Raw genomic sequence first — 25004 nt, forward strand, 5'->3', positions numbered from 1 at the left:
CAGTCTTGTAGATAGATTTTGTCTTGATGGGAAGCCAGCAGTGGGTGGATAACATGGTTGTGATGTGGTCGCTTCTTTGGCCCCATAAATGAAACTAGCTGCTGAATGGAGAACAGATTTAAGGGGGGACAGGTAGGATTTGGAGAGGCCAGTAAGAAGAGAATTGCAGTAGTCCAGTCTGGAGAGGACCAGCGATTGGACCAGGGTTTTAAGGTCTTGCTCCGGGAAGGAGCGGCGAATCCCCCAAAGAAGGCACAGTTGGTATCGAGCAGACTTTGCAATGGAATTGATGTGGGAGATTAGACTGAGTTTTTTGTCGAGTATGACACCAAGGGATTTTGCGTTGTCGACAATGATGGGTTTATTGTTAAATAGATTCATCTGATCTATCCATGATTGAACCGGGGGAGGAGAAAGTGAGGAGGAGGAATTCAGTTTTGGAGGGATTCAGAATCAGTTGATGAGATGACATCCAGTTTTGAATGGAGTCTAGAGTAGAGCTTAGGATGGCGAGATAGTGATTGGAGGCAACCTTGAGGTAGATTTTACTGTCGTCTGCATAGAGATGATAGTGGATCCCGGATTTACTTAGGAGATTTCCTAGTGGTTCTAAATAGAGATTGAACAATGTGGGTGCAAGTATAGAGCCTTGAGGAACACCTTGACCTACTGCCAAAGGAGATGAAAGACTGTTATATATTTTGATAATTTGGGATCTATCAGAGAGGAAAGAAGCAAACCATTTTAGCACATTGCCCTCCATGCCCTTTCTCTGTTGTGATTGCTAGTGTCAAATGCTGCAGAAAGGTCAAGGAAAATTAGAAGACAAGACCCCCCCCCAAATAGAGTATCCGCATCGCGTCATCAATCACTTGCAGCAGGGCTGTTTCAGTGCTGCAGTTTTGGATGAAGCCTGACTGAAAATTGTCAAAAAGATAATTTTCCTTGATATGACAAGAGAGTTGTTTCGCTACACATCATCATCAACAAGCTTTATTCGGTTGAAACAAAGCAACCATAAAAGCACAGTACAATTTTTAAAATAATTCGTATGAATACATGATAAAAGGAAATACCAAACCAAAGCATGGATGGGTTTATACATACAATAGATTCACCACAATATTACAAAATACAATATTACAAAATAGTTTAAAATTATGCGAAAGTGCAAAGTGCATTAGCAAGAAATTTCATTTGTTTATAGTAAGGGGGATACAACCCTCGCTCAATCTAGATGTGAACAATCTACTCATAGCAACTTTCCCACACTTAATGCCGCCTCCCCTGCAGTTCTGCAGTTCTCCTGGTGTAGCACTAACTATGGTAATAGACAACCCCAGGCTTCTAGATTTTATTGTCAGACCATTCAAGGATCAATTTATCAGGTCACTACACCCAATCTATATCGGTGAGTACAGAAAAACGATTCAGAGTGGGTAAATTGTAATTGCTGAGTGTATGGCCTTTATTGCCCCTACAGTGATTCTTTTCGGTCTTTAATCTTACTGGGGGCATGTATGCGATTCTGGGGTAAAAGTCTCTCAATTCCCTTATAACTATTGGGCCGTCACCCCTTTGAGGCTGCGAGCCTTGCAGATAAGGGACGACACTGGGATCCCTAAAATTTACGAGGATCAGATCACCTGCTGTATCTTTAGTTAGAGGACCCAACCATTTCACCCTTCTGACGTTCAAAATTTTCCCAACGATGTTTGGTGGGAGGGGCCTATTCTTTGTTAGCCAGAAAGATACCTTGTTTGCCAATTCCGCCTGTCCCTCGATCTTACCATTACTTAATTCGGGCACACTTGAAAGAATGCATACAAATGGAGCAGCCTCCGGTGGTAAATCAATTTGGTTGATTTTTCTTTGTCTATCGCCATAGTTGGAGAGAGTCCCCACTAAGGGCGTTGGATCTTTGATCGACCCTACTCTGTTATCAGCGCCCTGTGGTATTGCCATTTTTGGTGTAGTCTGCCGAGTATTGGATATTAGTCACTTTTTAGTTTTTTTGGGGCAGATAACTGGGTTGGGTGAAAGATGTTGGGAGATCGGCAGTGGCTGGGGGTTCTACCTTGTTAGCTCCTACCAGACTTTCTAAAAGGATTGCGTTTGCCTTCATTGTCTCTTCTATAGATGTTACCTTTTCCCCTATTACCATAATTCTTTTAACCAATGGGGATATTAAAAATTTAACAATAAGTTCAATCAGAGCCAGTGGGTCAGTTGATATGATAGATAGGGGAGATTCTGAAGTTGAGCATGCCCTGGATGATTTCGGGGTATTGCTAGTGGCTGAGGGGGAACTTGCATACCGCTTTCTTTTAGTAGGGGGGGTCTGAGGGTCAGTTATTAAATGAATACTATCTTTAACTGAAGTTAGAGAGGGGGTTCCCAGGTGGATTGCTTTAGGATTGGGTGGTGTGTTATACTTAGGACTTATAGATATTGGGGCACTAGTTTGATTATTTCCCTCTTCAGTCCAGGTGTAATTAGTTTTACAAAGCGCATTAAGTTCTTCCAATAAGGATAGTGATTGGCAGTAGTTAGCTGTCACCAAAGGGGAATCACGGCTGGATTTTAGTTTGGCCAAAGTCCCCTTTCCAGGCCCCCCATGGGAGTTAGTATTATTTATGGGCCCTTTACCAACCATAATACGGGTTGCTTTCATATATGCGATAAATATGAAAGCAACAACAAACACCAGTGCTGGGCCAATGTATAATGTCAAAGGTCCTTTTCTGTTAGCCCAAATGTGAGTCAAGGCAGTCACTGTTATAAGTCGATAAGTTTTACCTCCTTTATCCAGTGGAAATCAGGCGAGATGCAAAAGAGGTTTCCCTGCCCTGCCTCTTGCGGCCTCTGAGGGCCACAGAGGGCCCGCCCTTGTCCCGGGCTTCTCCCGCGCGCGACTCGCGGTGCGAGTGGAGGACGCAAGCTATGAAGCGCCTCCGGGCGCGCTGGTGATCCCTCTGTTGTGAGCCGGTCCCGGGGCTGCTGGGTAGTGTAGTTCCCCGATGGGAACTACCGCCGTTCCCCTCACGGCTTTGCCAGTCAGCTTGACCGTTCCCCTCACGGTGCGGTGTTCAGGACTGCTGCAAGCCCCTGCCACAGGCTATGCAGGCAGGCAGGAAGGTTTCTCTGGTTCCCCCCGAGCTCGCCGAAGACGCAAGCTATGAAGCGCCTCCGGGCGCGCTGGTGATCCCTCTGTTGTGCGCCGGTCCCGGGGCTGCTGGGTAGTGTAGTTCCCCGATGGGAACTACCACCATTCCCCTCACGGCTTTGCCGGTCAGCTTGACCGTTCCCCTCACGGTGCGGTGTTCAGGAGTGCTGCAAGCCCCTGCCACGGGCTATGCAGGCAGGCAGGAAGGTTTCTCTGATAGTTAAAATCATGGCATAATACAAAACCTCACTGAATGCTGCAACACCCAGCGAGTCTGCACCAAATCTGAAGACGCCAGCTCTAGCGCTACACATCTTTCTGTGATCTTCGCAAGAAAGGGTAAGTTAGTGATGGGGAGGAAGTTGTTGAGGTCATTCGCACCAGCAGGGTTTTTTTTAAGCAGAATTGTGACCTGCCCAGTTTTGAAGGAGACAGGAAGGGAGCCTTGACAGAGGGAGAGGTTGACCAGAGTGGTCCAATAGGAAAGAGAATGGGTATAGAAGTCAATGGCAATGGCACTAGGGATGGGGTCAAGAGAATGATTGGAGGGCTTTGTTTTGAGGATGGAATTGAGGACGGCATCTTCAGGGATGGGGTCAAAGTTCAGCCAAATGGCTAAGGATTTGCGCTCCTCTGGAGGGGTAGGATGAGCGATCTGATCCACAAGTGATTTCACTTTTTTGTCAAAGAATATAGCGAAATCCGCTGCCTTCTTTGTAGAATACTCCAACTTAGAGGTTAGGGGAGAGCAGTTAGGATTCTTGATGAGATACTTGTGGAAGTAATGTTTGTGAAAAGGGCTGGACGCATTTAATTGATCGGGAGGAGAGGGGCGGAAGGGTAGTCACAGTGCACGTCACCACGTACAACGCCTGCAATGTTTACATAGGAATCAATCCATGAGAGACTGGGAACTCATTTTAATGATAGTTAAGATGTTTACAGGGTGGTGCGGGAGGGGGGTGGAGCATTGTTGACTGTGAGCCCTTGTTAAAGTGAAAGAGGGTGCCTAGCTGAAACCTAAAATGCGGCGGGAGACGCTGCAGGGGCCATTGTTGACTGTGCGCTTGTGCTGTTAATTTTAAAGGGCAAATTTTCGTAGGTCTGCAGTTAGTTTAAATAAAACAAGCCAGCCAAGCCACGAAAGTGCAGCCAAGCCACGAAAGTGAAAGTTAAAGTTATCGGACGGAGGCAGAGGGGAAAGCAACTTAATGACCCGTGACTGAGGAGACAAATGGCGGCTGCGTGTGCACGCACACATGCACTCATGCTTCAGGCCAGTTAAACTCTGGTAGGTAACACTTTTTTTTGTCCTTTAATAAAGATCGAGCAAGCAGCGCATGCGCTGCTCTAGGCTCGACCTAACAAGCAGCGCATGCGCTGCTCTAGGCTTGACCTAAAAAGGATCAGAAGTATACAGACATAACCTGGGAACTCTGCAGTAAGCGACATAGTTACCTACAATATCAGAGAACTGGGAGAAAGGCGCTATAGCATCAAGACTGGTACTGAAAAAGGAAGGAATCCTGAAATGTTTAAATTGTACACAAACAAGGAATTGTACATGAAACAGCTACAAGTCAGGTCAGGTTCTCAGTACTAATACATACACATAGACACTGCTTGCTGCTCAGGGGTGAAACAAAAGTGCACAGGTTGAGAGCCAGGTGAAAGCAATTATCGGGTGACTGTAATTAGAGCTCTACCTGCACTCCGACTTGGATAAGGAAGAACTAAAGACGACTGATTGCACATGAAGAGAATCAAGGAATGGAGTTTGGATTGGAACTGAGGCAGAGGTTCATAAATCAATTTAAACGGAACTTCGAAATCCAAGGACATAATCCTGGCTTTGTTTGAGAAAGGAATGGGATGCATGATCTAGAATCATCCAAGTAATAGTGTGAACCCGGTGACTGGAATGAAAACTGCAGCGATATTTGCAGTTTGTCATGTAGTGTTTTGTTTTAAAATGGGGCACAGATAGTCTCTTCAAGGCTCTTGTGAGCACCACGTAGTGGCAGGATGGCTGTTATGAATGGTAAAACCTCTCCTATTGCTGTCATAGTTGTGAAGAACTGTTCCCTTATTAGTCACCTCAAACAGACCGCATCCCATTTTCATGTTCCTGTGAAACCTACCGCTCCATGTAGGACTTAATATCCTGAACTCACCTTTCTTTATAATCAGCATATGCCTATAATTGGTAAAGGCGTAGCATATGTCTATAGTCAGAGACTGGCAAGCATATTGAGTCGAGACGGTACAGCTTTCTCTCCTTTATTTCACTAAATCTGGCCTTCAGATGTGATTCATTGAAATTCATGGCGGCTGTTACTACTTACAGAAAAAATGTATCTGACATATTTCTTTTCACCATGCATGTAATTTAAATGTCCTTCCATGTCTTAGGAAAGAGCACCCCTGCTCTGCCTCCCCAGCTACAAGAAGACTTGCACTTCCCTGAGAACTCAAGATTCTCTTCTCACAGCTAACTCCGTCCTATGATCAAATCCTATCTGCAACATTCTTCATGAAAAGCAACTTTCCTTGTGTGCATTTCTTGGTCAAGAAAGGCGAGAACTGTAAGCTTTTTCCATGGACGAGCCTTTTAATTAAACCTATTCTCCGATGTATTTTTATCTGGACCGTTCTCCAGCAGAAAGGACCTCTGTGAATTTGAGGCAAAAATAATTCTGTGATCCTACTTGGATAAAGATGAGACTTAACAAATTTTTTTCACCTATTTATTATAATGCTGCCTAGAGAGGTATGCTTTCTACAACACAGACATATTCGCAAGTTTGAATGTAGCTGGCACCATACACATGCAAAGACGCCGAAAGTGGAAGCCATCACCCCCTCTCCCCACGCATGTTAACCACAAATTTACCCAACCCTCCTCCCAGAACTGCGTCTCACTAACTTTTATTAAATCTTCAAATATACCTGAACAACCGTGGCTGCAAGTGAAGAGAGTTTACATCACTAAAACTCCCTTAAGCACCAGACACTCCTGCCCCTGTGACCTCTAAGGCGGTCACAAAAGCCGCTAGAGCGGAAGGGATTGTAAGAAACCGGACATCAAAACTTACGTGAAGTTGTTGGAACCGTGTTCGCCGCACACTTAACCACCACTAAACTGGCTACTCGAGTGACCACCATGGCTGCAGATGCTGCTTGCAAACCACGCGAGCACAGCGCGCTATATGAAAATGCATTAAATAAATAAACAGATGGGCAGACACGCGCACACTAACACACAGACATACATGCGTTCACACAGAAACCCACACTAATAAACGCACACGCATGCACACACACGCGTATGTCTGTCAATTTAAGCCCCGTCTTTTTCGGATTGGGGGCGTGTTTTTTCGGTGCTTTTTCTCTGTGACGTCTTCAGTCAATCAAAAAAACACGCCCCCAGTCTGAAAAGGACGGGGTTTCGTTCAATTTTGGTCAAAATGTACATTAACTATAGGCGTACATTGCTGGTTGCGACCCTGCCCACCGGTGCATTAGCTAATAGCCTGCTGCTCAACTGAGAAATGGCGAAGTGAGTTTGGTGCAATCAGCAATGGGCGTCAGAACATTGATATCTTGCGGCGGACATGGCTGCTTGCAGTCACCACCACCACATCCTCCACCATCACATCCACCACCACCATCACATCCACCACCATCACATCCACCACCACCATCACATCCACCACCATCACATCCACCACCATCCCATCCACCACCACCACCACATTCACCACCACCACCACCACCACATTCACCACCACCACCACATTCACCACCACCACCACCACACCCACCACATTCACCACCACCACACCCACCACACCTATGTTTGTGTGTGTGGCTCTGTGCGTGTGTGTGAGGCTCTGTATGTGTGGCTCTGTGTGTAGGTGCAAATGCAATAGGTCTCGCATTTGCGAGAGATTAAGCTATTGGCATTGTAAATGACCATGCCATGTATTTATCTGTTTTCAAAACCAACGCATAAATAAAAAATGTGTCATTTACAATGCTAATAGCTCTAACTTTTGCAAAGGCGAGACCGTTGCATTGTAAATGCTTGTTGCTTTAGTTTTTTGTTTACAAGTGTTAAAACTAATGGTGCGTTGAATCTTATGTACATGTATGACTGATTAGGCTCCTAGCATTATTATTTTTTTATTGAAAATTAAAATGAGAAAACATTGTCCCATATTTGATGCTTTTTTCATATGTAAAGTACATTGTGTAAAAAGGTTTCCTGGCATACCATATTGGAGTAGATATTCTAAAGTTCAGAGAGAATACTCCTGATTGAGAACTAGGATGGCAGGTAAGCAATATCTTTTCTTCTAATAATTCTGCAACCATATGTAAATGGTTAAAGCATGTTCCTATTAACATCATGCAAGTTAGTAAGCAACCAGACTGTTGCTTGAACACCTAAAGGAGAGCCACTCTTGTTTAACATGCTGACACTTTCAAGAAACCTCAGTAAGAGAGCAGAAGATAACATTAGATGGGTGATTCAGCGTACTGTACATACATAGCGCAGGTACTACTCCTACACTCTAAGAATGAAAAGATGAGTTTGAATAGGACTATTTATATTCAAATATGCACTGATGGTTGATAACTTTACCCATGATATCTGAATACCCACAGTCCTTTACAGACTCACTCCGACGTTATTGGGCTGTAGGAATACACCCCAGCACATTTATGTGCATTTAAATAGAAACAAAAAAAAATGTATCTGTTTGAAACTGGTCTGCTGCCTTGCAGGGGTTGAATAGGCAGCTCCCCGTTAAGGTAGGTTGCAGCGGAGCCTCTGACAAGGGGGAGAAATTAGTAGCAGGGAATCAGCCTAGAGTAGCGTCCCAGCAGTTAAGAGGAGAGTTGGGAGCAGTTGAGGTAAGTACTCCCTGCAGTGAGAGGTGCAGGAAGGCGAAAGCCTCTGGTCAGTCGAGGAGAGAGCTTCTGATCTTGACTGGAGAGGCATGAAGGGGGCAGCAGAGGTCTGGCAGCTACAGCGTTTATTGTGGGTGGAGGAGAGAAGTAGGCAGCAGGGACGAGGTACAGCTCTGTAGATTTCTAGTGGCAAAGGGTAAGGATGACTGAGACTTCCTATGCTTGAGGATGAGGTTGCAAGTTAGAAGTAATGGCAGACTTCTACTGGGAAGGGGAGCAGGAGAAGGCGACCTCCATTACTTGGAGAGTAATGAGGCAAGAGGAAGGAGTTTGGCAGAGAGGAGGTAGTTGCAGGTCTTTGACAGGGGGAATGAGATGTGTGGACGAACAAGGCATTTACCAGTCGGGACATCTGACCCCAAGGTTTCAGCTAGAAGTATAACGAGTCTTGAGGCTTCAGGGACAGCTATTATGATGTCTTATGTCTGCAGATGGAGAATACAGTTAAACATTCATATATATCTGCTAGGAAGCTAACTTTTGTTTTTGAGGTCTAAAAAAGATTTTTGGGATAAGGCAGCTTTGAGCTATAAGGATCAAAACCTACCTGCTGAAATTGTGGTGTTTCGAAATAGTTACACTTCCCTTTGTAGTCTCTGATGTACTTGCAAAGTGAAGTTAGCTTGATTGTGTATTCATTTATATGCAACTTTTTCTGAATTGCATACATTGCAAAAACACTGAACAATTAGAAAAAGATTGATTATATACCAGCTATGCAAAAACGGGAGAGGTTATCAACACTTCCCTTTGTACTCTGAAAAAGATGTTAATAGTCCCTTTTCTTTTCAGGTAAATCATTGGAAAATGTAAAAGGTGAAAGCTTAACAGATGATACGGCTGCTGTGAGTATAGGCAATTTATTTATCACTGTTTGCTAACTTTCATCACATTGCGGCTAATCATTTAATTTGTAAAAACAAAGCTTCTTTACGACTGAAGTTTTTACAAATGACGGTATTGTCGGGTGCAACATTTGGAGGTGAGCACCAGCAGAGAGGCAGGTCATGTTATCTGATACAACTCTGGATTGCACAGACCGCTTCACTTCCCTTCTCGTTTGATCAAATACCACTTATGGACCATGGCCTACTCACAAGCAATTATGAAAGGATTCGCCAGCAAATGGGACCATTTAAGCAACTCATTTCCAGCTTGCAACCAAGTCCATATATCCCCCTGTGCTTAGAACTTTTCCTAAAAAGCCAAGTAACCATCTCTACAGCTCCCCAATCATGAATCGTGATCTACTGTTAGTAACACATGCTTCAAAAGCAAGAAAAAAAACGAATGGAGAAAGTTAATTTCCTGAGAATGTCTTACGTACTTGAGAGCGCTTGCAGATGCCTCCTCAAAACAGCTCAAGTATCCTACTACATCTCAAGGATAATAAAAAAAATCTGTCTACCCACGCACAAGTAAACCCACAGAGCCGAAGTAACAAATGGGGTGTCTTGAAATACAGGGGAAGAAAAGGCTTTCCTTTTTATCTACAACGCTCAATCGCTCTAGTAGTGACATGCTTCATCATTGGGTTCATGCTGGCTGCTAAAAGCCAGGATGGGCTTAACCGTATTCCGTGGGGCTCTTTCTACATATATTATTTTGTTTAACAGGGATTACTATTTCTACTAGGGTTGTACATAAAAAGGAACGCCTTTTCCTTTCCTGTATTTCAAGACACACCACTCCTTTACTTTGGCTCTGTTTACATGCTCATGGGCAGGTGTGTATTTTTTGTTTTAAAGTTTCACGTTATGGGTGAACCTATCCTAATCTTCCCTAACTTCCTAAAAGGTCTCTCCACCCTTTTGAGGTGGTTTCTTTCCTCCGAAAGAAAATCCACCTTTTTGTGTCAGTGACATGCAACAAAGGCAGAGCCTTCATGAAGGTAGTGAAGATCGCATCAGTCCTCTTTGTGATTTTACAACAAATGTAATGGAATCGGTCGGTTCTTTACATTGGGCACTTGGAATATTCTCCCTCCCATCCCACCACACAACACCCTAAGTGGGCCATTATTATTAACCCCTTGACTGCTACTCCCTTTTCCCTAGAATGCTAAGTGCTTTCTTTTATCTATTGGAGTACTTCACGTAGGTTTTCCTCCATATATTTTTTTTCTGCAAAGGGCATTGTGAGAAGCTGGCTTAGTATATGGTGTACACGTATGTAAGTGGGCACCTTGCACTAATTCAGACAACCCTTATGGTCATTTTAGTGGTCTTAGACAACCTTAGAAAGCTCTCTAAGTAGTAGCTGTGGAGAGCAGCCCTCAGGCTTAGCCCAGGAGGAGTGTAAAGCAGCTTGTTTTACCAGAACGTAATCGTATAGGTATAGATCTGATAGAGACATCTAGCTGCAGATTCCTTAAATTAGAATATCCCTAGGCGTCAGACTGGATCCGGAGAATCTTCAGCAGTACCTCTGTGTGCTGGGGGATGGCATCGCATGGCTCCGTCCTGACTTTGTCCTAGGATATAACGTCAATGGAGCCATACAAGTCCCTCCGGGCGTGCTGACATCTGTTTTCCTTGTTTTTCGCGTCCCAACGCGGATCTAGGAGAAGCAGTTTCTCTGGCCTGTTTTAGTTTTCCGGCCTTATTGACTTCTTTTAGCGTCCCGGAACAGTGTGCGATGCCTAAGGGTTTTCAAGTTGTGTGAGACCTGTACACTCAATATGTCGGCGACAGATCCACATGAGATCTGCATGTGGTGCTTGGGAGAGCACCACGACTCCAAGGAGTGCGACGCCTGCCGGCAGCTGAAACCGAAGTAACTGCAGGAACGTCGTATGAAGTTGCTGTCTGCCCGAATGTCCCAACCGGGGTCCTCACGTCCCCGGTCTCCCTCTCGAGCTGGGGCTTCTGTTCGGGACAGGTCACGGAGTCGTTCCCGCTGGCGTCACTCGCCTGCTGCAGGTAAGCACAGGAAAAAGTCACGGAGGTCGTCGACCTCCCTTAAATGTAACACCGGGCCCCGCTACTCGCGGTCTTCACCGGACACGGGCCCCCAGGAGTCGACCCCCACCTACCCATCATTTCCCGGTGTTGGGCGTCTAGATTTCAAATGGAAGCCTATTCTAGGGCTTTATAGGCCATCTTTGGGTCACCTCCTCTCCCTGGTGCGCCTTCGGGCCCCACAGAGGGGGGAGGGGCTCATGTCGGGAATTTGCGGTCGGGTTTTTCCCTTGAGCCGATCGAGTACCCAGGCTCCTGTTCCGGTGTCCCTGGAATTAAGGCAGATACAGGATCTTTTGTCATTTCCGAAGAAAGTTATGACCTGGCTTTTCCCCCGAGTGTAGCCGGCAGATCAGCTCCTTGCAGCTCACTCTCCTACTTGTTACCGTGTTTCAGAACCAGGATGCCCGCAGGGTTACAGTGTATACATACATACATTCAACAGGACACGTTGCAGAGGGGCATCCTAGTCGGACGTCTCGCTCTCCTGTGGAGCCACTGCACAGACTTGGGAGGCTCCCTGCGCTTGGGCCGATGCGGCTGCAGCGCGGAGCTCGACTCACAGTAGACGCCGTTCCTCCCTGCAGTTTCCCATCTTGGTGGAGGTCGAGTCCACGCCGCTCTGTCGTCAGGTGGGCGAGTCTTCTTTGGTGGTCATTGATGCAACGCCGTCTCGACGTCGGTCGACGCCTGTTCTGTCCACTTCTGTTCCTCTGTTGGTAGAGGAGGATGAGACCCCTGAGGGTTCACCTCCCCCATGTTTGTTTTGATGCTACTCGGAGCAGGTGCCCATGGGGCACTGGCAGGCTTTTGGTCATCCTCTGGCTGCAGAGCATCTGCCTTTTTGTGGACGGGTTAGCCTACAACCGTCCTCTACAGATGGCTTATTGTCGCCACCTAGAATGGCCAAGGAGGCTGGTGCAGCGTTTGCGAGAATGGTTCGCAAAGTTGCGGATATCTTACAGATGCAGTCTCCCTGCCTTCTGATCCCTTTTTGGATCTACTCTACCTGGGCGACATGGCGCCCTTGTTGCCTTTTGGCGGGTATTAAATTACATTCTTCTTGGGACTTAGACGAGACCCTCATCGGGAGACCCTGTGGGTCATGCTATTGCACATAGTCATTGCCCTGCTCCAGATGACCCTGACTGTTTGTCCCTCCATCCTAGGGCTCAAAGGATGGTAGTCCAGGCAGCCTCTGTCTCCCTATCTTCCTCCCCTCCTCTGGTACTTCCTCCCACTCCGGAGTCTCGCTGGTTGGAGGCGTGTGGCTGCCATGTCTTTGCGTTCACCAGTTCAGCCCTTTGGTCTTTGAACACATCATGTGTGTTTGCACAGGCTACTTTTGCCCTTTGGACTCGGTTGAGCGTCTCCTCCATCTTTTCTGGAGGGCTCTTGGGCTGACCTGGATTGGTTGCTTCATGATGGCCGGAAATTGGCACAGTTTTCCATTTGGTCGGCCATGGCTGTGGCTCTGGCTATGGCCAGGTCAGTTGCTCTGCGCCGCCATGCTTGGCTGCGCGGTGGCAGTTTTCCTGCGAATATTCAGGAGTGACTTCGGGATTTGCCCTTTGATGGGGTTTCCCTTTATGACAGCCATGGTGATTCAGTGTTCCAGCGTCTCATGTCTGGGTTTCCATAAATCCTGTGGTTTTTAGTCCTTGTTGCGGACTTTTACTTTGGATGCAGTTTTGTCACTGTTTTTTTCTGGTATCCGCCTATGGGTTCAAGACGTTATTGCTTGGACAGACTGTACGGCTAATCAGACGTTTTTGTCCCTATATGGTACAGCTAGACTGCGTTTCTGCATTTCATTTTGAGTCCTCTGTCTACGAGCTAGTCTTAAGGCTTTTTACGGGGATAAGACATACCCTATGTGGGGTATTTGTTGGCTGTTGTATAACCGCTCCTAATTGCACAGGAAGCTTCGAAGGGTCATGCGGACTGTTCTTAGAATGTTTTTTCTGTTCCTCTGGATTATTGTCCTTTAGTTCATACTGTAGGTACATTCCTTTGTCACTCTTCCTACTGTTGTAGTACATCCCCTCTGGTGAGAACCGCAAGGTTGGCGTGGCTCTCTTCTGGAGCTTATGAGTTATGGTCTATAGTTGGTCCGTAGCACTCTTCGACCTCTATGGAGGCAGACTCCTCCAGAGTATTCTTGGTTTTCTGACTTATTTTATTTATTTGAAGAGTTTTATATCGCACTGGCTAGACCCGGAGGTATCAGAGCGCTTTACATGAGGATCATTAAGTTACAAATTACACCTGTTACAAGAGCACAGTAAAACACAGGAAAAAAAACAATGTTACAGTAATTTGTCGGAGGGAGGGGGAGGAAGGAGACACAGCAGGGAGATGGGAAGAACTGTGTCCAATGTCCAGCTGGGTAGGTGATGGCCGAGGGGGTGAATCAGGGACCGATCTCTTCTTAGCTGTCTAGCAGTTCCAGCGGGCATCAGCCACGTTGCTCAGGACTCCGTGGTCTGGAATAACAAGAATAACAGTTTTGCATAGTTACATTAGTTACAGTTGCATAGTCCAACATAGAAGAACAAGTCCCCAATAGAGGATAGAGGGAATGGGGGAGCGGAGTAGGAACAGGGGGCTGGGAAGCAGATCAGATCTGAAAGTTCAGGAGTAGAAGAAAAATACCTCAAGGGAGCCCAAAAAGTTAGTGAGCGGGACCATCACCCAGGTTTGGGTCACATAGTCACTAAGTGCAGTGCAAATTAAATCACAGCGTTGGGTCATCTCTGGGGTGAAATAAGTCAGCCTCATTAGTGCCCATTCATGTCTGGGGAGAGAGAGAGCCTCCCAGAGGGGGACATCACGGCACCCTCTCTGTTTTGGATGGTATTTCAGTAAATTCTAAGGTCTGTTATCACTTATGTCGTTGGGATCACCAGCGCAGGTGCCTCTGTTCATTCCGCCTTGTCCCAATCGACGCATCTTGGCCTCCAGAGAGGCCCCCTCACTGCTCTGATGGGTGAGATGGAAGGGAACCGCGGTGCCGATTTGGTCGCTATTCCAAACGCAGTCGCGCTGGTTGCCTCGCCGCAGCTAAGGTGTTATCCGCTGTTGCAGAGCTCCCCTGCTGGCCTTAACAATCCGAAGCTCTCTGCTCAAGTCATGGTTCCTTCGTGCTTCTACGCCCTGGTCAGAAGCGCCCGGCCGCCACCTTGAAGTCAGGCAGCTTCAGACGCTCTCCGAGATTAGTGTCGCTAGAGTCTGCCAGCATCCGGTGCCCTTAGTGTGCTTGCAGCCTTGACGTTGACAGTCTCGGTGGCCCGACTCAGAGTTTAATATGGGCCCAGGAGGCCCCATAGTCAGCTACTTCTAGGGGAAGGGAGGGGGGACTGGGAGGAGGCAGCGGAAGGCAGGTGGTTGCTTTCCCACTGGGCTGATTCTTTCGCCCCTGCACCCTCGCCGCAGCTTGAGACTCACCGGTTCAGTCGATCACTGGGCATGCACCCGCTCGCCAGCAGGACAGCTGATCCTCACCGCCTCTCGCCGTACCTTAGAGGCATCCAGCCACCATCTTGTCACCGGGCAGGCAGTTTGTGTTGGCCGTTTTGGCTCTTCCTGCGTGTCTCCAAGCCGGGGTGAGTTTTGCCAAGAAACTTCGTCACGCGGAGTCTGCTGAGCTTATCCCCAGGATAAGCACACTCCCCGGGTGTTCCGACGCACGGAATTATGCAAAATATTCGTGCTCAGGATTAGTAGCGGCGGGGAATAATGCGAACTGAGCTCCGGAGTCCACTCCTGCTGTCACACCTGGCTCACCCCGGCGTGTTCTTCACCTCTGCGCTGTGCTCTTTTTGCCTTCGTTGGCTGTCTTAGACGCAAGCAAGTGTTCCTTGTGGGCATATTGTCCTGTTCCACTCCGGAGCATTTCCTTTTTGTGTTCGATACGGACACGATATGAGAGTACGCACTGGGTATACTCATAGTCACAGGGTGCCTGCAGTTCGCCTTGTGCCACTGTCTTGGCTGCGTTCTCTTCTTGTGGTATTATCTACTCTTCATGCTCGGGTGTTGGGACGTGCATAAGTTTTCTTTCGTGGCTCAGACCCTGTCTGGTTTTCTCTTATGGGCAGTGGAGTACATGTTAGACACGTCACTGCTGCACGTTGCCCCTTTCTCCCTATGCACTTCCAATGCAAGGGCTCTAGTTCCTCTGCTCTTTGCCATGCGGGGGCTCAGGTACCCTTGTTCCTGGTCCCTGCTGATGTTATCAGTAGAAGTATTCTTCATCAGGATACTCTTTGCATTTCTACAGTATCTGTATTTATATGTGTATGTATATATGTATGTGTATATATGTGTGTGTGTGTGTGTGTGTGTATATCTCTCCCCCTCTCCCCATCTCCCCCCCTCTCCCCATCTCCCCCCCTCTCTCCATCTCCCCCCCCTCTCTCCATCTCCCCCCCTCTCTCTCCATCTCCCCCCCTCTCTCTCCATCTCCCCCCCCTCTCTCTCCATCTCCCCCCCTCTCTCTCCCTCTCTCCCTCTCTCTCCCTCTCCCCCCTCTCTCCCTCTCTCCCCCCTTCTCCCCCTCCTTCTCCCCCTCCTTCTCCCCCTCCTTCTCCCCCTCCTTCTCCCCCTCCTTCTCCCCCTCCTTCTCTCCCTCCTTCCCCTCCGCCAGATTTCGGGCTATGAAGCATTTCGGCAGGGTCCCCTGCCTTAATCACGCATCTAGCCAAAATACAAACTCTCTTTTTTTATCTCAAATGTTACCATCACGTGATAAAATAAACATAGACAACATACTACATTTACAATTCTTTTTTTCACCAATTGTTAACTTTGTTACGTGAGCAATGGCTTTTTTAAAATATATTTTTCTAATATTGCCACTGAATTTTCCTCTTTTTTAAAATGTATTTTCTTTACTTTTACCATTGGCTTATTGATTCTTGTATTTTTCCATACTACTGGCAAGGCGACTAGCCCAACAATTTGACACATTTAAGACGAAACACAAACAGTTTCATCTCATCAAGATCTACTGATAAAAGTGCAAGTGCTAATGTGTTAAGCTATCCATCTCGGAACAGCGAAAACCATTATTGTTCAATAAACAGTTCAGGAATAAAGTGCAAGTGTCACATATTTGTCATTCTAAATGGGCATAGGTAATAGACTTCATCTCAGATCTGTAACCTTTTTATTGGAATTGCCCTTTTCTTAATGTACAGTAGTCGGTATACATGCTTTCTAAGTAAAATCCAGACGGTACTATCCATCAATCCTGCTCAGGTTAAATCCTTGGAAGAAAGTGCCAGTGCCTAGTGAAAACTACTGTGTTAAAGTGTCAGTGCATTATAGGACAAAGTCCTAAATATTAGCTGCATCAATGAGTCAATTTCTGAATACAGTAAAGTGCATGTGCCCCTAATGCAAGACTATTTCCTCACTAACTCTTTGCAAATGATAAACCATATACTGGCAAGTTTACAATATAAAAAATCATGTAAAAAAGCTAAAAGTTTTTTTCCTTTATTTCCTTATCACCAGTTATCCCTAGGCGAATTATACCCTTAGGGCCTTTGTCACCTCCAAACTATATTTCCATTGTATTGGTACAAATTGCTGTATAATTAAAATATACAGATCTAAAGAAGCCATAAAAAGGTGGACTACATCCTGGATCTATTGTTATAATTGTTTGTGCTCTTTGGTTCTCTTGTGGGTTCTAATCTCGAAGAGGATGAGTTCTAATCATTGTTAATTTTTTGTGTTTCTTAAACCAGATGGATATATAACTCTTCATCAGAGTTCAGACAGTTAGTGATTTAACAATCTAACATCAGAATGTAATGGGATTCCAGTTTTCTCAAGCTCTCGGTTCCCACCCGTCACTTTTTGGGAACTGAGCCCACTATAAAGAATGACAGGTCTTCAATCCGGCCTCCATGGGTATCCTCCATGGGTATCATTAATGTGTCGGGCCACTGGATAGGATTGGTACTTATTATTTACTGCCCTTAGATGCTGGAGGATTCTAATATGGGCCATGTGGATAGTACTGCCCACGCAGGTCAAGGGACATGTGCATTGTAGCAAGTACACCACATGGTCACTCGTGCAATTAAAAAAACAGAAGGATCCTCCATGGTTTGTTCATAAATGGCAACTGAATTTCTTTCTTATTTATTCCATGTTTGCAGGCCTTGCATTTAAAACACTTATTAAAACCAGGGTTGGCCTTCAGCAGTTTCCATTTTCAGTTACCTCGGGGCTACTGTTCACCAGTTCCTGCCTCTTTTATTTGGCTCTCCTATAGGTGACTAAAGGTTTGCGAGAGACCAGACTATTCAGAGTGGGATCCCCCCTAACCAGGTACCAGTGCCTATTCATGCAGTCTCTCACCCTTGCATGATTGGCATTGAATCCGGTTATCATTCCCGTATTTTGTTTGAGGATATCACTGGTTTTCTTCTTGTCAAAAAGGATTTATTGTCATGAAAGCCCATCCACCTTCTCTACTGCTTGACCAAGTGTTGCCTGGCGGTAGCCCCTTTCCTTAAATCTCTTTCTATGTCTAAAAAGTATATGTTGGAATCACTGATCGATCGTATAAAAAACCAAATTGAGTACATTATCATTGAGGGCTGTTATGAATGTATTTGCACTATTAATTGGGCCTTCCCATATGATGAATAAATCCTCAATGAATCTACACCAAACCCTGATGTTCTCTTCCACTCTGTTTGACCCTAAGCACCTGCTCCTCCCACCAGCCCATGTAAAGATTTGCGTAGCTGAGAGCGAAGCAGGTGCCCATGGCCGTTCATCTGAGCTGTCTGTAGGTATCAGTACCAAAGAGAATTTTTTTCTTCCAAACACAGTTTTGTCATCTGCATTAACATTTCAGAGTGTTGGTATACATTCAATGGTCTGCTGCCTAAGAAGGGTTTGAGAGCCCTTAATCGCTCCTTATGTGCTATGCTCGTGTACAGTGAGGCTACATCGAGAGTTATGCAGTTTCCTCAAAAAGTCCCCGGTAACTTGGATATGAGATGGCAGGGCTTTAACAAAGTCTTGCAGGAAATGGTCCAAATATCTAGAGGTAGTATCGAAAAGGCTTCCAATAGCTGAAATTATTGGCCTACCAGGAGGGGATATCAGGTCTTTAAGTACTTTTGGTATTAGGTACAATATCAGGGTAACTGGATTATTGATTTCCAGGTATTGATGTTCTGAATCCGATATGACCCCCAAACCTCTCCACCTTGCCACAAATGTGGTTTGTACCTCCAGAAGATTGCTATGCGCAACTCGCTGATAACATTCCGCATCAGTCAGCTGTAGCCTCGCTTCCGCATTGTACTTTTACAACGGCCATAGGACAACATTGCCCCCCTTGTCAGATTGTCTTCTTGCAGTATCAGATCTTGATTTTATCTTATTCATGACTTTTTCATTTATCTATATATACCTTGTTCTGACTCCTGTGTATGGGTATTACTAACTAATTTCATGGTTAGTGTAATGGTCTTTTTCTCCGCCTGGCACGCGGGAGATCAGGGTTCTTTTCCCGACGAGGCTGGGGATGTTGCCTTTTAAGTCTCTTGACATGTGTTATATCCTTTTCTGGTTCGCATCGGTGCCACTGGTACCAATTGTGCGGCCTCCTATATTATGTAGGGCGTGCTGTTAGAGTTCCCCTTGTCTTTCGATAAGGATATTTTCGTATATGTCTATATGTATATGTGTCATGGGATATCCACACAGCGTGAAGGCAGGCATGCTATGTTTTTCCTTGCTGTGGTATCTGGGGTCTTATTGCAGATCCCCTCTCTCTTTCTCGCTTTCTTTCTCTCTCTTTCTCTCTCTTTCTCTCTCTTTCTCTCTCTTTCTCTCTCTTTCTCTCTCTCTCTTTCTCTCTCTTTCTCTTTCTCTCTCTTTCTCTCTTTCTCTCTCTTTCTCTCTCTTTCTCTCTCTCTCTCTCTCTCTCTCTCTCTCTCTCTCTCTCTCTCTCTTTCTCTCTTTCTCTTTCTTTCTCGCTCTCTTTCTCGCTCTTTCTTTCTCTTTTTCTCTCTCTTTCGCTTTCTTTCTCTTTTTCTCTCTTTCGCTTTCTTTCTCTTTTTCTCTCTCTTTCTGTCTCTCTTTCGCTTTCTTTCTCTTTCGCTTTTTCTCGCTCTTTCTCTCTTTCTCTTTCTCGCTCTCTTTCTCTCTTTCTCGCTCTCTTTCTCTTTCTTTCTCTTTTTCTCTTTCTTTCTCTTTTTCTCTTTCTTTCTCTTTTTCTCGCTCTTTCTCTTTTTCTCTCGCTTTCTCTTTTTCTCTCGCTTTCTCGCTTTCTTTCTCTTTTTCTCTCGCTTTCTGTCTCTGTCTCTTTCTCTGTCTGTCTTTCTCTTTCTGTCTCTCTTTCTCTTTCTGTCTCTCTTTCTGTCTCTCTTTCTCTTTCTTTCTTTCTCTTTCTATCTCTCTCACTCCTGGGAGCGAGCCTTTTGTGTGTGCCTGACCAGTATCCATTAACCGTTGTACCTCCGGGTACGGCTGGCCAGTTGACTACTCACTGTCAGCTTCTGTGTATTCCTGTCATCCTCATACATGTATCTCCTGGTAGTCATGGTTCTGTATATCTCTGCATGGTGACCTTTGTCCCTCCACATGTCATTTTTGACATCCACTGTTGTGCATGCTCTGTTTGTTTGCCATGACTCTGTTATACTGTTTTGTTCCTTTCTGGGACCTTGTCTCTTGCAGATCCGCGGGACTTGTGCTCGGTTTACCTTCTTCTTGCCGAAGTTTGAGGACTTTCATCCATTCTGCACTGGCCATTCTGGTTATGTGCTTCCCTTTCATCCCTGTCTGGACAAGAGAGGTCTCGTATCATCCTCTGGCGGACTGTGGTGCCTTTGCTTCCCTTTGTTAATGCTCCCTTACCGAGGGGTTCTGATGTCGACCATGCTGGCATTGCTGTTCCCACTGTATTTTGGTCAATATTATTGACAAAGGAGTTCTCCTTGAAACTTGGTGGTTTTAAGTCGCAGACCCTCCTCCAAAGGGGTATAGCTTTGGTATCTATTCTAAGTTAAGGAATCTGTGGCTAGATGTCTCTATCAGATGAAAAAGTTACTTACCTTCTGTAACTATGTATCTGGTAGAGACAGTCTAGCTGCAGATTCCTTAACACTCACCCATCCTTCCCGCTCTGCGAGGGCTTTTGTCAGGGTGGGTTCTACCCACTTTCCTCCTTACAGGTGGCCTTTTGTCTTCCTGCAGGATTGTATGCTTCACTTCCCTCCAGGGCAGGATGTCTCATGCTGTTTTAACTATTGCTTCTCCACCCATTCTTGTCATTAGGTGGTGGTTTCAGTGTCCTTCCACGCTCTTCCACCCTTGTTGCATTGTGGGGCTTGATCATGTTCTTATACCCTTCCTTCCACCCTCTTCTATTTTTTTAACCATTACTTGGGGTTTCCTTGACTGCGTTGCGGTCAATTGCTTTAGGGTCTATTTGCCTGTGCTACAGTCAATAGGCCATTTATGGGGTGAATGATTGTACATTCTCAGTTTTTTTGGGGGGTTCTGTTTATTACATTTTATATTAGCAATATACATATATCAATCGCTTATGAATCGTTCTGAACCAGTATACATTTACTACAATCCAGTAGTTTTTTTTTTTCACTTAATGATGAACTATTTATTTTATTTATTTTAGTAGTTTGTAGAGCGCACAGCTACTTCCAACGGAGGTGTCCCGGCGCTAGATACTATACCCCAGAGGGTTCAGGGGATGCAAGTGAGAAGGATGAGTCAGATTAGGGAGAAGAGCCAGGTCTTGAGTTTTTTTCTAAATAGAGGTTCTGAGGTCAGGAATCTCAATTCCATGGGCAGGAGGTTCCATAGTCTAGAGGTGACTACTGTGAAAGCCCTTCCCCCCCGTTCGTGCCAGGCGAAAACGGGGGCAATTCATAAGGCGTAGATGGTTGGATCTGAGGTTTCTTGACGCCAATGAGAACCTCATTCTTCGTCTCAGGTAAGTAGGGCCCTGATCATTAAGCGCTCTGAAAGCTAGAATCAAAGACTTAAATTGGATGCGTAGTCTTACTGGGAGCCAATGAAGCTTGATCAGATGGGGTGAGATTGAGTGACGATAAGGGATGTTATATATTAGCCTGGCCGCTGAGTTCTGAACAGTTTGAAGTTGCTTAATAAGATATGATGGGGCTCCGACATAAAGGCTATTTGCGTAGTCCAAGTGAGAGGTGATAAGGGCATGGACTACTGTCTTACGTGAATCAAGTGGGAGAAATGGGAGGATTTTTTTTTTATCATTCTGAGTTTAGTGAAACAGGATGTGGTGACTTTATTGATTTGAGTCTTGCAGGATAGAGCAGTGTCAAATTGGAAGCCCAAGTTACGAGCAGCTTGGACTGGTACCGGAGGAGGGTTTAACTCAGTCGGCCACCATAGACTGGGAGAAATGGGAAGTTTCTGGTTAAAAAAAAAAGGACTTCAGTCTTGTCTGTGTTGAGTTTTAAGTTGTTGGACGACATCCATGTGGCGATGTCCACCATGCAGAGTCTAAAGTTGTTAAATGACTTTTCGGAATGGTCTTTAAAGGAGAATACTAACTGGGTGTCGTCCGCGTAAAAATTTACTCTGACGCCCCAGGATTCTACCACTTTTGCCAGAGGTTTTAGATATACATTGAATACAAGTGGACTGAGGGCTGAACCTTGTGGAACTCCCCAAATCAAAGGTTTCTTGGTAGAGATGAAGGAACCCAGCATCACCTGTTGAGATCTATCCGTGAGGAAAGATTTGACCCAAGCGAGGGGAGTTCCGCTCACTCCTACTTCTTGTAGGCGAGTGAGTAATACGTCGTGGGAGATGGTATCGAATGCAGCGGATAGGTCGAGGAGAACCAACATGGCCTCCTCTCTCCTATCCGTGCACTTCTGATAGATTCAGATACCTCAAGTAGGGCTGACTCGGTGCTAAAGTTTGGTCTAAATCCTGACTGAGTATCGTGGAGCAGCGAGTTTGACTCAAGGTAGTGAGATAGCTGCTCTTGTACCGCCTTCTCAAGCACTTTAGCTGGCTTGGGTAGAAGTGAGTTAGGTCGATAGTTGGTGAGGCAGGAGGGGTCGACGCCTGATTATTTTTTTTTGAATGGGAATTAGCATTGCTTGTTTCCACACGGACGGGACAGTGCCTGAAGATAAGGAGTAGTTCCAAATATCAAGTAGGGGGTTGATAACTAACGGGGCGCTTGCATTCATGACCAGGGCCGGTGCAGGGTCAAGTGGAGAGCCTGATTTACATTTCAGGAATAAGTTCAATGCGTACTCCGTGGTGAGTGGTTTAAAACTAGTAAATGTGGTCTTGCAGGGCGTGATAGGGGCTACAGTAGTATCAATACAGTTTTGACGAATGGTAGCTGTAATGTTTGCAATTTTGTTCGCAAAGAAATCTGATAGATCTTCGCTAAATGCTAGGGAGGGAGAGACTGATGTAGTTAAGGCAGTGGGGTTAGTGAATTCTTTTATTATGTTAAAAAGGGTTTTAGTGGAGTTTTTTGCATTGGTAATAGTTTTCGCAAAGTAGGCACTCATAGAGTTGCGTTTAAGTTTGTTAAACTCCTTGAGGGTGTGTCTATTTACTAGCTTGGCAGAGGGGTCATAGGTCCGTCGCCAAAGTCGCTCTAACTTTTTGCAACGGCTTCTATGTTCCCTTAATTCCAAGGTGAACCAGGGGGCTGATGGTTTTTGTCTACGGGAAGTAAGGTTCTCTAGCGGGGCAACCTTCTCGATGGCAGTCATAAGATCATGGTTAAATGTAAGGACTGCTCCATTGAGATCGAAGGGGGGGGTTTAGAGTGTTGTTATATGATTGCTCTAGGGTGTTACATGAAATTGTGTGCCATTTATTGCCTTGTGTTCTCATGGCTGATGCTTTTTTAACTGTTTGAGTTGTAAGTACCTCAAATGGGATCAGATAATGATCCGACCATGTCAGGGGTTTGGTAGGGAGTATTTTTAACTTCGGCCAGTTGGAGAAGATAAGGTCTAGGGTATGACCTGCTACGTGAGTAGGACCCTTAACTCCTTGAGTCAAATTTATATTCTGCATAGAGTTTAGGAAGGAAGTGGCGCGGTTACAGCTACTTGTATCAACATGGAGGTTGAAGTCTCCCAATACCGCAAAATGAGGATGTTTGAGGGACAGGTCTGCGGTTACTGCCAGGACTTCCGAGACTGCTGATTGGGGGGTGTTAGGGGGATTGTAGGCCAGGATTCCTAAAAGATGGCTGTGGTGGAGTCCGAGATAGAAAAATATAATGCCTCAATGGGCTTTATATTAGTAATTTTCCTAGAAGTGATTGTCAAGTGTGTCTTTGATATTATGGCAATTCCTCCACCCGTTTTTGAGCCTTCACGGGTTATTCCTGTGAGGTAGTAGTTGGTAGGTAGTGCGAGGGATATGTCTGGGTTAGAGGAGTCTTTGATCCAGGTCTCCGTAAGGAACAGCAAGTCCCAAGACATGGTAGATAGTAGCAGCCAGATGTCACTGGCGTGGCATGGTAGAGATCTGCAATTCAGCAGTCCCATGGAGTAAATTTTCAAGGGAGGAGGCAGGCAATTTGTAGTGTTATGAGAGCAATCTGGGTAGAGGGAGAAGGCAAACGGGCAGTTGTGACATTTAAATCTGGAGGGGTAGGACGTAGAGAGGTTACATAGTGTAGGAGAGGTGCAAGGTGTCTTACCTAGGTCGATTAGTTGGGATCTGGACCAGGACAGTCTATGAGCGGGACGTGAACCGACAGCATGGCTGGCCCTGGGCCCGGAGCTGGCACGGACGGGCGCAGACGGGCTTGCCTTAGGCGCGCAAACGGCGTGCCCGCTGCGCTCGTCCGCTGCGCGTCCTGAAGTTGCACATTTTTATATGTGCAGAGGGACGGTTAGGGGGGGGCGTGGTCTCGCAAAGGGGCGTGGCCCGCGGCCTCGCCAGTAATGGCGGCGGGGTGTTTGGCTTTCCTAAAAGTCCCGTGTCAGCGCTCAATCTGCTGCACGGTCAAAGAATGGAGCGTGGTGTGGCCCCTGAGTCTGGCAGCGAGGGAAAGATCAGGTCAGTTTAAATCAACACAATGTTTAAAAACAATATTTACAATTTAGCGCGCTCCCGGCTTTCCGCCTCAGGAGCAGTGGTATGCAACAGCGCTCGCGATTCAGCGCCGTTAAATAATGTGGGCGGGGGGAGTGGTCTCGCAAAGGGGTGTGGCCCGCGGCCTCGCCAGTAATGGCGGCGGGGTGTTTGGCTTTCCTAAAAGTTCCGTGTCAGCGCTCAATCTGCTGCACGGTCAAAGAATGGAGCGTGGTGTGGCCCCTGAGTCTGGCAGCGAGGGAAAGATCAGGTCAGTTTAAATCAACACAATGTTTAAAAACAATATTTACAATTTAGCGCGCTCCCGGCTTTCCGCCTCAGGAGCAGTGGTATCCAGTAACAGTATTACTACTCATTTCCATTCTGTTCAATAACTATAGTCGACCTAGTCGTTTTATCGGGATTATTAATCAAATGTTTTGTAAATAACCATTAAATGATGAACAATAAGCCATTCAAAAGAAGAATAATCCAAGAAAGAAAATACAAAGGTAGGAGGGTGGGAAGGACAGGAGTTGCACAATAATACTGTATACTTCTCAGAGCTACCATAAGATGTCAACATAACAGATCTCTGTGAATCCAGGACTGCAACACAGTGAGCCAGTTGTCGATAATTATTGACAAATATTCCTTAGCCTACCAGAAAACAGGTACACATTGCAAGTTTACATAACATCTGAAAGCGACACATTAGTGATAGATTCCTTACCTTCGAATATCCCCAGGCGTCAGACTGAATCCGGAAAGTTTTGCTTAGCATTACCCCTGCGCGT

The 25004-nt window shown here is 45.9% G+C and overlaps 1 protein-coding gene and 1 pseudogene across 2 annotated transcripts in view; one reads left to right on the forward strand and one right to left on the reverse strand.

Moving 5' to 3' along the window:
- The window catches only part of LOC144756480 (uncharacterized), a 50713-nt pseudogene extending 45221 nt beyond the window's left edge, over positions 1-5492 (reverse strand).
- Positions 1-25004, forward strand: part of TDRD1 (tudor domain containing 1) — a 2637228-nt gene that overhangs the window by 97354 nt on the left and 2514870 nt on the right. For both annotated transcript variants that reach the window (XM_078643866.1, XM_078643867.1), the window contains exon 3: positions 8936-8988. In XM_078643866.1, coding sequence (XP_078499992.1) covers positions 8936-8988 — 53 coding nt within the window. The remainder of the gene's footprint in view (positions 1-8935; positions 8989-25004) is intronic.

This window comes from Lissotriton helveticus, chromosome 5_1 (assembly GCF_964261635.1).
Source record: "Lissotriton helveticus chromosome 5_1, aLisHel1.1, whole genome shotgun sequence".
NCBI lineage: Eukaryota > Metazoa > Chordata > Amphibia > Caudata > Salamandridae > Lissotriton > Lissotriton helveticus.